At 44.3% G+C, this 14,910-nt stretch overlaps 1 protein-coding gene across 1 annotated transcript in view; it reads left to right on the forward strand.

Annotated features, from left to right (window-relative positions):
- The first annotated feature begins 236 nt into the window (after window positions 1-236).
- Window positions 237-14,910, forward strand: part of LOC121560547 (thrombospondin type-1 domain-containing protein 7A) — a 122,033-nt gene continuing 107,359 nt past the window's right edge. Inside the window, exon 1 of the mRNA XM_045214566.1 lies at window positions 237-851. Coding sequence (XP_045070501.1) covers window positions 692-851 — 160 coding nt within the window. The 5' untranslated portion in view covers window positions 237-691. The remainder of the gene's footprint in view (window positions 852-14,910) is intronic.

Genomic DNA, 14,910 nt, shown 5'->3' on the forward strand with positions numbered 1-14,910 from the left:
ACACACACATACACACATACTCCCCCCCATCTCTATCTCTTCCCGCTCTGTGCTGCACTGTCTCTGATCCGGGGAGCTGTAATAGCTCCTCTGCTTAGTGTGCATGTTGGTCTCCAGCTGTCATCTCAGCGCTGCTAGCGGGAAGTGGAGGAGAAGACGCGTACCCTAGGCAAGAGAGGGAGTGTGTGTGTAAAAAAGAGAGGGAGCTGGAGTATGGAGAGACAGAGAGAGAGAGAGTGAGAGAAAGAAAGCGAGCGAGAGAGAGAGAGAGAGAGTGAGAGATAGGGGAAAGGAGGGAGGAGGGAAGGAGGTACCACTGCAGACGTACAGCCACTGTCACAGCTCCACAGCCAGAGGACAGAGGAAGAAACTGCAGTGAACAGCAGCAGCACAAGGAAGCATGGAGGAGCAAGACTCTATCGTTCATCTGGACCTCTACCCCTCTCACTGACAATCTTCCTCTGGGAATCCCCATGAAGAGGGGAGTAGAGAAGAGAAGAGGGTCATAGAGGACAAGAGGAGTAATCTCTCGATCTGCCCTTCAGGAGAGGAAGCACCAGTCCCTTACTCTAGTGGGACAAATCACACATTATTATTTGTTCTGCCTGTCGGACCTGTGTACGTCTTGGGCTATCTTCCCCTGCGGTGACCTTCTGGACTGTGTGGACTTACGTTGACCCTGGAAAGGACCATGGGGCTGGGGTGGAGGTGGAGGGGTGCAGGAGGGACCCCCAACATAAGGACAGGGGGCAGCACATTCCTCTGGGCGACAGTACTGCTGCTCTGTGGTACCTGGAGGGCTAACACACAGACGATAGAGGACACCAAGTCTGTATACTTCTGGGAAACAGGTACTGGTCTCCCATTGTACTATGAGAGACTTAGGGACAGATTGGTTGTTGTTTTGTGCTGTTTGACTTTAATGGTGATCATAATAGAAAATCTTCAATATTAAAGTCTCCCGAGTGGTGCAGTGGTCTAAGGCACTGCATCGCAGTGCTAGCTGTGCCACTAGAGATCCTGGTTCGAATCCAGGCTCTGCCGTAGCCGGCCGCGACCGGGAGATCCATGGGGCGGCGCACAAGTCGTCCAGGGTAGGGGAGGGAATTGCCGGCAGGGATGTAGCTCAGTTGGTAGAGCATGTTGTTTGCAACGCCAGGGTTGTGGGTTCGATTCCCACGGGGGGCCAGTATGATAAAATGATGTATGCACTCACTAACTGTAAGTCGCTCTGGATAAGAGTGTCTACTAAAATGTAAGCAGAATATTTTGTTTCAAGGAACATGATTTCAATAGTCAATGGTGACTATGTATTCAGTATTGAAAAAGCTTTTTAAATCAGGAGTCAGACAAGACACTCAGCTTGTGCACGACATTCTCTGTTCTCATTTCCTCTCCGTGAACCTTTAGAAAATTAGAGCAGGTCTCAAGATCCTTAAAAAAACCCTGTCATCGCATTACCTAATTTTCCCTGTCCCTTGCACTAGTCTCACAAGCTGATAACACATTGTAAAAGTCTAGAAGTCTGGAATAGCAAGCTGTCATGGGAGAATGAGGCAGAGAAAGATAATAAAGAAATCTAGAGAAGTCTAATAGTAAGTGCATTGAATTTGGCACCTAAAGCTGGCATGATACATTCTGACTGGATTACTTCCATTTCTGTCTCTTAGCTGAATTGGTGGTTGAGGTGTGTGGTTGCACAATATCTTGATGATTATATATGTGATGGAGCACAACAGTAGACACAAAATGGGGAGCTGACTGCAACCACGAGATGAAATGGGACGGGTGGTTGCAGAGTGTTTCCTGATAACCTCTGATACAGTATGTGCAATGCATTAGTAATGTACAGCTCCTCTAAGATAATTAGAAGATCTGAGCCAGGAATAATCATGTCCAGAGATACTTGGTGCACTTACGAGTGCCTTTAAAAATATATGGGCAAATCTCCTTGGCTCCGAGGTGTTAGTTAACCCTTCGCTTTCTCACCTCCCCCACCACCTCCCCCACCACCTCCCTCCCCCTCATGGGACTAGATGAGGGCACAAACCCCTCCCCCTTCCCAACCTCCTGGACAGCTCAGCTCAGCCCAGCGCCAGTCCCGAATCGATGGGATGTCGTTGTCTCTCATGCTCCTGCATCTTTAAAGAGGATGTAGCTGAGGAAGGAGATTAAAGGAGTAGGGATTTACTCAAGAAATACTTTTAAGGGAGCAGCCCTGCCCTAAGAAATGGAGTGTCAGGGGCTAGATCTCTCCCACTGTAGGTCATTACGATTACGCCACACTCCCACGCTACCGCACCCCTCTCTCCCACGCTACATACTGTACACACACACCTGCACAAACACAGGAAAGCAAACACATACACGCACACATACCTCATACTGCCTATAGCCACATCGCTTTAGGTCTGTACTGTGATATGTAACCCTCTGTTAGGAGGTTTTCTGTTCTTTCTAACTAAAGGAAGACTATTGATTTTAGTATAGAAGTTTAGAATTTTAGTAATTTTGAGATGTTTTAGATTTTTCTTCTTCTTTGGTTTAGAGATGCCACAGAGCTTGGAGATAACATACAGTAGAGCTATTTATTTATGTGATTTCAAGCACTTTTCAACAAAATGTGTTGTTGGAGCATGGCGCTTGCAAGGTCAGGGTTCTGGGTTCAATTCCCACGAGGGGACCAGTACGATAAAGTATGAAAAATGTATGCACTCACTACTGTAAGTCAATCTGAATAAGAGTGTCTGCTAAAATGTGATATCATAGCATTTGCATACCACTTTTTGTGCATTTCAGCTCTTTTCATCAAATATGATTATGTTTGTGCACATTTCAGAGAGCGCAGTCAGTGGAGGGAATATTCTGGTGGCAAACGCTGCTGTGATGTTTGCATAATGATGAGTTGCTGAAATACAGCCCTGTCTTCAAACTATAGGGAATTGGCTCACATTGCTTTTATTGGCTTCTATGAAAATATGATCTATGTTTAGAGGTGCAGAGAATTCTGGGATATTTCCCTCTGGAGGGTTCTATTTAAATGACAAAAGAGAAAACAGGCACAGGCTGCCACAGTCTTGATAATGATGTTATTGAAGAAGGTGAGGATGATGATGACAATGATGATGAGGTGAAGGAGGAGGAGAAACCTGTTGAGAATAAGGTTGATGAAGGCAATTATGATGATGATGATGATGATTATATTGATGTTGACAATAATGAGGAGATTGTGAAGGAGTCGGAGGATGATGTGGTAAAGTATAGTAGTGTTACCAGCCTTGAAGAGATTCTTGGAGGGTTTATGGCTCTCTCACGCAGTTATTTCTATCCTCTCTATCTCACACACACACACACACACACACACACACACACACACAGTCACCCAAACACACACACACACAGTGGGTGGAATTCATCTTGCAGTTTGGTGCTGTGTGCGCTTCATTAGTTTCCGTTAGTGGAGTGGCAGTACTGCTGTAGTCTGTAGGGCGGAGCTGTCAGGATTGCACCAGCATGCGTGCCCATCGGAAGCCAAGGCAATGATCAGTGTGTGTACAGTGTGACTGTGTGAGCACACACCTCCACAGCAAATGAGGCTTTGGTAACACACTACCCCATTCCTTGACTCTCACTCTGACACCATGGGATTTAAATGCGGATACTCCAACTGTCTTGACTTGTACTGGTATGACACCATCAAACCAACAGTGTTTGGTGTGACTCTTCCAATGTGAAGAGGTATCTTCATTTGTGACATTCACAGGCGAGCTACAACTCCCTCATCGTAGTCATATCCAATATTCACCAATATAATTTGAATACCGCCAAGCTATTTGTAATGACGTACAAATGCAGGCGGCAAATGTCCTGCTGTGTTGTAGGGAAGCATGAATACATTGACAGTGACAATGACAACAGAGATGTTTATCTGTGTGGTTCAGAACCATTCTCTGAGTGACAGCACAACCCAGCAGGAGAGCCTGATGCATCTCCAACGTTCCCATTCGCGCTTCTCCAGGTCCTAATCTGCCATTGGGATCCAGATTAAACATGATTCAGATTATGTAGGTATCGTCCCTGACTTCTGATCATCCCAATCCCTTTTACCAGAATGTCTCCCTCTCTCTGGCCTACTCAGGGTTTACACCACGTTTTCCTCCCCTAGACCTATCAGCCACCTGAAACGTGCATGGTTACCGCTAATTCTGCTAATCGCTCTTAACTGCTTTCAGCCAACACCTGTCAGGGCTCCAGTCCAGACTAACGCTTTCCCCCGGTGGCACTGGTGCCACTAACTGGTGCCACTAACTGGTGCCACTAACCCCCCACCCATATCAGATATCTTGATTGTAAAACAGTGTGCTTTGAGCTCAATAATGATCGTTGAGAAATAAAACGCTGAGACCCTCTCTTTAATATGGAAAACGAATTGCTTGCAAAGTAGTTTTTTTCCCCACAATTGCATCTTGAATTGGCATACAATCACGAGGGGTACACGAAGGGGAGAGAGAGTGTGAGAGACTTGCTCATTACAGCAGCCGGCCCCAGAGAAACAGGCAGGCACAGTGGCAGGGCAGACACGTTTATTACAGGAATCATGAAGATAATGCACTTTACTTTTTAACAAATTCCTGGTTTTATCCACCTAACAAAACAGGATGTGTTGATTGCGGTGACCAGCTAGAATGTGCATCTCGCACCAGTGCGACCAATACATTTTTTAACTCACACAGCCAAGTCAAAGGTCGCAAAATGTAGTCCTGCCTGTAGGCCTACAGATGACACACCGTTGGCCCGCCTCGCAACCACTTGCGCCCATATGGGTGTTTCTAGGAAGGAAATGTAGATGTATATCTGTGAATGTTTGTTGATCTATAGACCACTTGCAACTCAAAAGACAATTGAACCAAGTAGCCCACTACTCCTCCCCTAGTGTTGTGGACGTACTGGAGCTACTGTATGTGTAACCATGATGCTGGACTGATGTCATCCCTCAATGAGAGGGGCCAGTGTGAAGAGCACTGACAGGCCATTGTTACTAAATACATTTCCACCTAACGATGGCTCCAGCAGTGAGGGATGTCACCCAACCTAGCTGTTAGTGGCTCTCCCAGTCCCAACCACCTGCTATGACAACATACACTATATATACAAAAGTATGTGGACACCCCTTCAAATTAGTGGATTTGGCTATTTCAGCTACACCCGTTGCTGACAGGTATATAAAATCGAGCACACAGCCATGCAATCTCCATAGACAAACATTGGCAGTAGAATGGCATTACTGAAGAGCTCAGTGACTTTCAACGTGGCACTGTCATAGGATGCCACCTTTCCAACAAGTCAGTTCATCAAATGTCTGCATTGCTAGAGTTGCCCCGGTCAACTGTAAGTGCTATTATTGTGAAGTGAAAACGTCTAGGAGCAACAACGGCTCAGCCGTGAAGTGATAGGCCACACAAGCTCACAGAACGGGACCACCGAGTGCTGAAGCGCATAGCGCGTAAAAATCGTCTGTCCTCGGCTGCAACACTCACTACCAATATCAAAACTGTCTCTGGAAGCAACGTCAGCACAAGAACTGTTCGTCGGGAGCTTCATGAAATGGGTTTCCATGGCCGAGCAGCCGCACACAAGCCTAATATCACCAAGCGTCGGCTGGAGTGGTGTAAAGCTTGCTGCCATTGGACTCTAAAGCAGTGGAGACACGTTCTCTGGAGTGATGAATCACTCTTCACCATCTGGCAGTTCGACGGACTAATCTGGGTTTGGCGGATGCCAGGAGAACGTTCCCTGCCCCAATGCATAGTGCCAACTGTAAAGTTTGGTGGATGATGAATAATGGTCTGGGGCTGTTTTTCATGGTTCGGGCTAGGCCCCATAGTTCCAGTGAAGGGAAATCTTAATGCTACAGCATTCAATGACATTCTAGAAGATTCTATGCTTCCAACTTTATGGCAACAGTTTGGGGAAGGCCCGGTTGACGAAGACACAAAGCGGGGTCCATACAGAAATGGTTTGTCGAGATCAGTGTGGAAGAACTTGACTGGCCTGCACAGAGCCCTGACCACAATCCCATCTAACACCTTGGGATGAATTGTAACACCGACTGCGAGCCAGGCCTAATCGCCCAACATCAGTGCCCAACCTCACGAATGCTCTTGTGTCTGACCGGAAGCAAGTCCTCGTAGCAATGTTCCAGCATGTAGTGGAAAGCCTTCCCAGAAGAGTGGGGGCTGTTATAGCAGTAAAGGGGGGACCAACTCCATATTAGTGCCCATGATATTGGAATGAGATGTTCGACAAGCAGGTGTCCACATACTTCTGGTCATGTAGTGTAGTACACACTAGAGTGAACAGCCTGTCTGGAGAGCATATGAGGGAAAAGGTCAGAAGCTCAATACCATAATCTAAGGTCATTATCATGGTAAAACAAACACAGCATCTCCCACTCTCCCAGACTCCCACTAGACCAGGATAATTCAAACCAGGGCCAAGATCCATAGTGCGACTGTTGTTCTTCCTTCCTCTCTTTTCAGGAACTGACTCAGACCTTGAACTCCAGGGCAGTGGACTATCTGGCCAATCAATTAAGAAAAAAACAGCAGTACTGAAAAAACATTGAGGCCTGGCTTTTAGTAGCCTTGTACTATCACCTGAATGTACAGTGTTAGAGATTGACAAGTGCCTTTGGCAGGAAACAAGCCCACATCTAGCTGCCTCAGTAAGAGATGCTGTCTGGAGATATGGCCATGGGGGATATCTCTGACAACATCCCAATTGAATGTATCCCTATGGAGCCAAGCTTCATTTTAGTGAGTGCATTTTAATATAACCCATGTTGACCCTCATTACCATAGTACCTGGGGGCATACCAGCTTCTGAGATATAATTGGCTGGCCACTCTTTAAGACCCATAGCAACAGGTAGCATATTTATGCCATGAATAAATGAAGGTGATTTCCTTGGGAGTTGGAGATCAGTGTTTATCTTGTATATTCCCTGTTCAGTTGGGCTCCAATGGGAGATAGCTGAAGCAGTAGTGTGTGACTGGTCTCATATCCATATTAGAAACTGAGCACTCAGCAGCACTGCAGCCCACAGTGTATTTATATTTCTGGAGAGAGGCAACAACAGCAACACAACTTACACACAGCGTCAGCAGATTTCTGCCTTGGAAAGGGAGGGTGAAACATTTCAAAGAAGATTTGCGTTTCGTATCAAGATGAATGGTTTTGGGTTGGTTTCAAGATCCAAGCTGTTTTGCACCTGTTGTAACATCTGTAACAGCACCTTCGAACTGTACAGGTATTTCATCACATTGAAACTTGTTTGATGATAGAAATTCATAGAGAACTGGTAGTATACTTTGCACTGACATCTCATGTGAACAAAATATCTTATTTTGACCCACATTGGGGTTGTGGTGAAGGGTGAAACTGTTCTTTTTCACATATATGTTGCATGAGCAGATTAAGCTGTATCCTTGTCTCCCAAAAACTGCACTTTGTGAAATGGCCCATTGTAGTCCCACGTAGATGCAGCAATGTGCAGGCCAGGGAGCAGAAGAGTTTGTTTAAAGGGAGACTCAGCGAAATGACGTTGCCACAAGCAGCACCACAGATATTGAGATGAGCGAGATGCAAGACTTCGCTCTCACACAGTCACACACAGTATCTGCGCATGTGCACAGGTTCGCTTCACGCTGTTCACAGTGTAGTGGCCACGGACCCAAAACAACAGAGAAGTTGAGCCTCGCGCTTCAACGCTCTTAGTTGTTGCGGAAATTGACCCACTACGCTGTATACTTTCTGCATCTACGTCATATCGCTGAGTCTACCTTTAATCTAAATGGCAGAGCTTACACTAAGACCTGATCATTACTGATATAGCGATGCGGGCCGGATTACAGATTATAGTTTATCCCAAAAACATTAGTTATAGTGATTTAAGAGGATTTGCACATTTACACCATATTCTGCAATATTTCAACGGCTCACAACATAGTATATTTAGATGGTGGCTAGGTCATAAATGTATTTAATATGTATTTACTGGTATTTATTACTTTGTATATATTAGTGTTTGTATGGTGAGAGTAAGCAGATCAATGGTAATATTAGGGGATATGTTGTGGGATATTATAGAAATCTGATGAAAATCTATCCCTTGACTGCTGTTTAAGCTGTATCGCTTTAAATGGATGAGTGTATGATTGAATAGACCACCCTACACTTTCCTATTATTCTTCTCAAGTGCCCCCTCAAAGACAAGGAGGGGAGACAGGCGACGAGGGGGACACATTGTGCGGGGACATAGGGTCGTGTCCTCCCAGTGCCTTGACTGACAACTACTTCAGCCATACTGGGTCAAAGCAGAAACATTGTGAACTCTTCTCATTCAGTCAGGGGCCACGTTGGGGAAACAAGCTATTTAGACGCTGCGACTGACTGTCATCTCCCGTGGGAAGCAATAAGGCAGCTTCAGTGGGTTGAAAGGGAGTAGTGACATTTACTTTAGTGAGACGAGTCTCTAGTCCACACAGCTCTGCTCGGCTGATGGTAATAAAGGCATACAGTGAAGAAGTGGAGAAATATCCGCCCATCCACTCATCCATCAACCCACCCCTCAGTTCTGCTCAGTTGTATTACTTCAGGTTGAGCATGACTTGTGTGTTCATTGTATTGGAATGTCGTGGGAAATTTAGTTTTAGTTCTGTTGTGGGTTCATTTACCGCATTGACTGCATCATACCGCATCATAGGCCCAACGATGTACCATATTTGATTACGTTTTTATGAATTTGTATGGGTTTCGGTTTTAATTATCTTATTTGTATCATATTACCAATGACGTGATGGAAATGTAATTGAAATCTATTTTCTGCTAGGCTGTAGCATGCAATGAATATACAAAGTAACGAAGGCCTACTATATTGCACAGGAGAAATTTGATTTCTTTATCTCAATGATCCCAGGGTGAATTAATATACTGCTCCGTGTAATCGTGTGTAAATACAGATTGATTTAATCTATGGTAGTGGAATCATACACTAAAATCCTCCTGGGTCAGACATTGCATGAGAGTGAAGGACAATCTCAGCTGCCGCCTGCCGGGTCCATATCTGAGAATGGAATATGATGATAATATGGTTACCAGTGAGAACCCCAGGCATGTATTATACATGTATTATACAATAATTGTACAGTATCTAGTACTGAAGTGTTGCTTTGCATATTGGTTATAAGTGTTGAGGTGGGATGTCTGGAAAAATGCTGAACGGTCCATCAAGTGGTTAGCTGACAACAATTGTCAGTTCTCAAGTGCTACTGTAGCTCTAACCAAACCATAGCTAGCAGATCCCTGATGCTTGAAAACACTTTGCAATATACAGTGTAACCCGGTTAGGCCTGTGTTTAGCCAGTCTTTCATCTTGTTTTGGTGATACTGGGACGTTAAGCCCTGGCAATCTAGCCCTTCTACGATGGTGTTTGTACAGGAAGAGCTGTTGGTGTCTGAGATCTGAGGCTTGCAGGGTCCTTCCCCACAGTACTACCATCTTTAATGTCAATTTCACACACGCACGCGCTAATCGCTTGTGACAATCCCCTGGATTAGAGCGAGGGCAGCAGATGGCCCCAGGCAGAGCAGAGCAGAGCCATGGCAGGGCAGGGCACACCGCGCCTGGTCAACACACAGGGCTGCTCTGGCTCCCTCGCTAGCTAGATACCTCCTCTGGCTTCTCCACTCATTCACTCTGATTCCCAGGTATCCATTCATCTATACATCTACAGTGTCTATTCTGCATGGCTGATTCGTTGCTCTTTCTTGATGTTTTTCTCCTCCGTAATCCCTCCATCCATCCATCCATCCATCCGTCTATCCATCCATCCATTCAACTGTCAATGTGTTCGGGAGCTGGCAGTCTTGCCTCCACCTCCTCCTCCTCTTATTTTCCTCTAGTAATCCATCCATCCATTCTCTCTGTTTCCACACTGCCACTTTCCTGGCTCACATGGGTGTTGGGCGTGGGGCCAGTACTCACGCATGGCACTTCACACCAGGTCTCTGGCGATCGCTCACACACATACTCTACCATATGTGCACGTACACACGCATGCACACACGTGCACTAGCAACTACACATTCACACCTATAGAGAGATGCATTCACTGGCTTTTGCACCTCTAACCCCTTGCTAATAGATCATGCATGGGTTTTATATCTACATAGATCACACCTCCACTTATAGCTCACTACAAACACATGACAGATTGAGGGTGAGTAATCTGCTATTTTCTGCTCTTTCCCTCTATTCTCTCCCTCTCTTTTTCTCAGACATTTCCAGAACATTGTTAAAGTAACTTGGTGTAACTTGATTTGTATGGATTTCTTCAAACATTTTACACTTAAAGTTGTATGAATGAAAAGAGAGTGTTATGAAAAGAGGCTTAGGGCTCGACCAACATTTAAAAAAAATATTCCAGTGTGTTGAAGGGGAACTATCTGTGGGATTAATATGAACTGAGATTATATATCAGATAATCATTTTCAATTATCTTGGTGTATTTCTTTGCTCCTATTTTTCATATTAGAGAAAGTATAACATTGTGATTACACAGTTTAAGCAGCAACGTAATGGTTTGCTTCTCTCAGTCCTCCTATCAAAACACTCACTGTGATATCAGACCATCTGCAAATTAAACCTTGTCATCTTTTGGTGGTTTGGGGAATTGAAACCTGCTAGACTCAGAAATAACAGATTTACACACATTACACACACAAACCAGTGAAACCACAACAATGTGCTGTTGGCACAATGGAAAACCTTTATTAGAAGGTATTTCGTGTTGATTCATCCTTTGTGTTGTCGCTACACAGGGCTCTATGAGAAGTCATGAAGCAAACCTGCAGCCAGGCATCACAGGGCACAGTAATTAATCATGGCAGGTTTGACCTCTCTAGAATCTCTTACGACATCCTCTTGAATGTGCCACGGGGTTCTCTCACTATACCCTCTTCTGTCATATAAGCAGTTTGTCTCACTTGTCTATGGTAAATGATAACTTGTTATTTTGGATGTCTGATTTGATTGTTTTGTCCCTTCTACAATGAAACAAGTGGCTATTATTGTCAATAATAACTTGGACAATGACTAATTTCTAAACAACAGCGACTATGACTAATACCCAAGATGAACACAGTATGATGATGTACGTGCGTGTCAGGGAGACCAAGATAATGAGGGATGACATGAGTTAGTGTTCTCCTGAGTGGCACAGTGGTCTAAGGCACTGCATCGCAGTGCTAACTGTGCCACTAGAGATCCTGGTTCGAATCCAGGCTCTGTCGCAGCCGGCTGCGACCGGGAGACTCATGGGCGGCGCACAATTCGTCCAGGGTAGGGGAGGGAATGGCCGGCAGGGATGTAGCTCAGTTGATAGAGCATGGCGTTTGCAACGACAGGGTTGTGGGTTCGAGTCCCACGGGGGGGCCAGTATAAAAAAATATGTATTCACTAACTGTAAGTCGCTCTGGATAAGAGCGTCTGCTAAATGACGTAAATGTAAATGAGTTGGTGCTGACCTCTCTGATGACATTTGCCACAGAGACATGGACCGAACACGTTTGATTACAAGGGTGAGGCCTGTTTTTATCCATGGCAGTATCCAATAATGTTCTGGCTATTAAGCCATCTGTACCCGTCGTATTTCTCCAGTGAGCATCACCATTGCAATTCCCTTCCATTCATCACCTCTGCCTCTCTCAGTTGGCTGGTTATTATAGATATCAAACAATACTGGACTGTTTATTGTTTATTTGAACTACAAATCTTGCATCATTCACCATGTCTCCGTCTGTGCCTTCATCTGGGCTCGGAAATAAGACAGCCCGAGCCCTCTGTACCTGAAGCCTCCCTCCGTTTTTTTCTATATGTCATAATAATCCTAATCAAACGCTGGCTCTACGAATCCACACTCAGTCCTCCCACTCCATTCCCATCTCTCCCTGTCTCCATCTCTCTGGTCGGTGGGTCTGTGGCGGGCGGCTAGGCTGGGCGGCTGGGCTTTAATGAAGATTGTGTTTTTCCAGAGAGGGACCGGCGGGATTACACAGCTGTCACAGCTGTCAGTCATTCCTCCACCCCTTCTGGAGCTGCTAGAGAGCTGTAGCCATGGCAACAGTGATATGATGAGTGCTTTATGTGATGATAGAAACCCTTTGCACCTGTACCTGTTCAATTCTGTCTCCCTGTTGTAGAGTGGTAGTGCAGACCCAACGTTTAGACTGCTTCATGGCAAGAGAGAGAGTCGACAACTTGAGACTGTAAGGTTCTATCTGTAAAAAGATGATTCGAGATAATTGGCTTTAAATTTCCGAACCCTCATTGACTTGAATGGCGTCAGCAATTTTTTATCATGTATTATTTTCTACTTAACAACGTGAATTGGAGGACTTAGAATACTATATAGGCAGAGAACCTTGAACAGAAAAAGGCTATGTCAATAACTCAATTTTGACAAAAATGCTGAAAGAACCTTATAGTCCCGAGCTCTTGTAGTCTAACTTGTTTCATTTCTGTTATTTAGCAGATAGTAAGAGCTTTACCGCAGTAGAAATTAAGTATCATGAACAAGATTCTTTCAAATAAGGGTGGTCCTCTGTAGCTCAGCTGGTAGGGCACGGTGCTAGTAACGCCAAGGTAGTGGGTTCGATCCCCGGGACCACCCATACACAAAAATGCACGCATGACTGTAAGTCACTTTGGATAAAAGTGTCTGCTAAATGGCATATTAATTATATTAAGTGGTAGTGACAATAACAAAACAAAACAATCAACACAGCAAAATAAAGCCTTAAAAGGGAAGGGCTGTTTCTTCTCTGCTCCTCTTTAATTTAACAGAATACAGACAGGTTTGTGTGTGTGTGCGTGTGCATGTGTGCCTGCGTGCATGCATTTGTGTGTGTGTGTGTGTGTATACGTGTGACCGCATTGCAATATATGTGTGTGTAAAATCTAGGTCAGTCCTGCTGCTGGTGAACCCTCGGGTGAGACTATTGCAGATCTGAAGGGGCGGAGTGGTGTGTAGGTATGTGTGTGTACAGTATGCGGTTGTTGCATATGGACACATCCTTTCATCTATCCCCCACCTCCGCCACCATTAAAAATAGACATTTCCCACTGATAACACATCTAAATCACTGTAAGAAGGTACTGGATCAGCACTATACCGCTATGGCACCCCATTAAAGAGAGGCTGGTTCTGATTAAATCTTACCCTGGCCAATGGCAATTTTCAGAGGATTAATATAATTGAAGCCCTCTCGTCCATGCTCAGGGCCTCTCTGGTTGACTGCCTGGACTCTAGGGTGAAGCACTTTGGCCCAAGGACCCCACTGCATCTGGTATTTACATGATCACAGACTGGAGAGTGGACACCATGTGGGGGAGAGAGAGGGAGAAGGGGGGTGGGGGTGGAAAGTGGGAGTGTACAGAGTGAGGGAGTGAAGAGAGGTAGAGAGAGGGAGAAGAGGAGAGGGCAGGGGGTGGAGAGACAGGGTAGGAGTGGAGAGAGATGGAGGGAAAAAAACAAGAGAGAGGTGGAGGAAAAAGGAGAGATACAGTACGCAGAGAAACACTGTAAAAAATGGATTAACCTAAAAAAAAAAAACTTTCTGGTTACAAGTAAATACGTTTGGTTTTCTCAATTGAAAGTACTACATTTGTTGAAACCAAATAATGTATATGATTCAATGCAACCTGTTTATTTAATTATTACCTAATTATATCTCAATTTGCAACCTATTTCTTTCAACACTCAACTTACCCTTTGGTTAAACCCAATAAATAACAAAATTGAATACAAACTAATATTTCATGTAAATACAACCATTTTTTTCAGCTTGTTCCAAGTTCACATTTTAATTTGGAATTAGCTATCCAAATGTCCTCAATTGGGTTACAAGAAATTACATAAATTCCCTTTAAAACAATACATTAAGTTGGTTCAATAAATATAAATAATATTTCCACATTCTTTATACACAACTGTCACATTTAGTTGTGACAATATCATAACCAAGCATTTGCTACCTTAACATAAAAACCTTATCAGGCTCTTTAGTATCACATGCACTTATACAATTATCATTACAGATGCTGACAGGGTACAAGTTTAAGTTTTATTAAAGAATACAATACACTACATTAACTGGAATGACATTCACTCTCACGGGTGGGCAAAAATAACAAACTTAAAGCCACACCCCCAATAAGCCTCAAACTCTTCTGATAGGCTGCCGCCGCTACATTGCCCCCACCGCTATTCAAAACACATGTGCATGAGGTGTCAAAAGCAATTTAGAAGCTTTATTCTATTTTTAAAATCACATGAATCTGTCAAATTAGTTATTTGATTTTAGACTAATTGAATAGAATAGGTTGAACAAACTAAAGCGTAATTTTCAATAATTCCAATCAGTAAAAGCACTTCAGATGAACAGCAGCGTCGTCCCACTTTTTACAGTGAAGAAAGATGGACAAAGCTGTTGCTAAAGAGGAAGGGTGGGAGAGAGGTAGGATATAGCAGGATGGAGAGAGAAAGAGAGAGGAGGAGAAAGATAATACATTGTGGAGAGGGAAGAGAGAGAGGCTATCCCCAGTGGCATCAATTCCCTTCAACTGCGCCACTATCTCTATGAAATGAATTGGTTATCATCAAAGGCTTAAGTCTATTGCATGGGAACAGTTAGTATTAACCTTTAAGGGTGCATAATATTATAATACTCAGTTGTCTGAGTGGATTTCACATGCCCATCCCGTATGATCTATCTCGTCTGGGGTACCGTTGTTTTTAGAGGGGAAAAGAGAAAGAGAGTGAAAGTAGCAGACAGAGGGAGAGAGAAGGAT

The sequence above is a fragment of the Coregonus clupeaformis genome, unplaced genomic scaffold (genome assembly GCF_020615455.1).
Source record: "Coregonus clupeaformis isolate EN_2021a unplaced genomic scaffold, ASM2061545v1 scaf0281, whole genome shotgun sequence".
Taxonomy (NCBI): domain Eukaryota; kingdom Metazoa; phylum Chordata; class Actinopteri; order Salmoniformes; family Salmonidae; genus Coregonus; species Coregonus clupeaformis.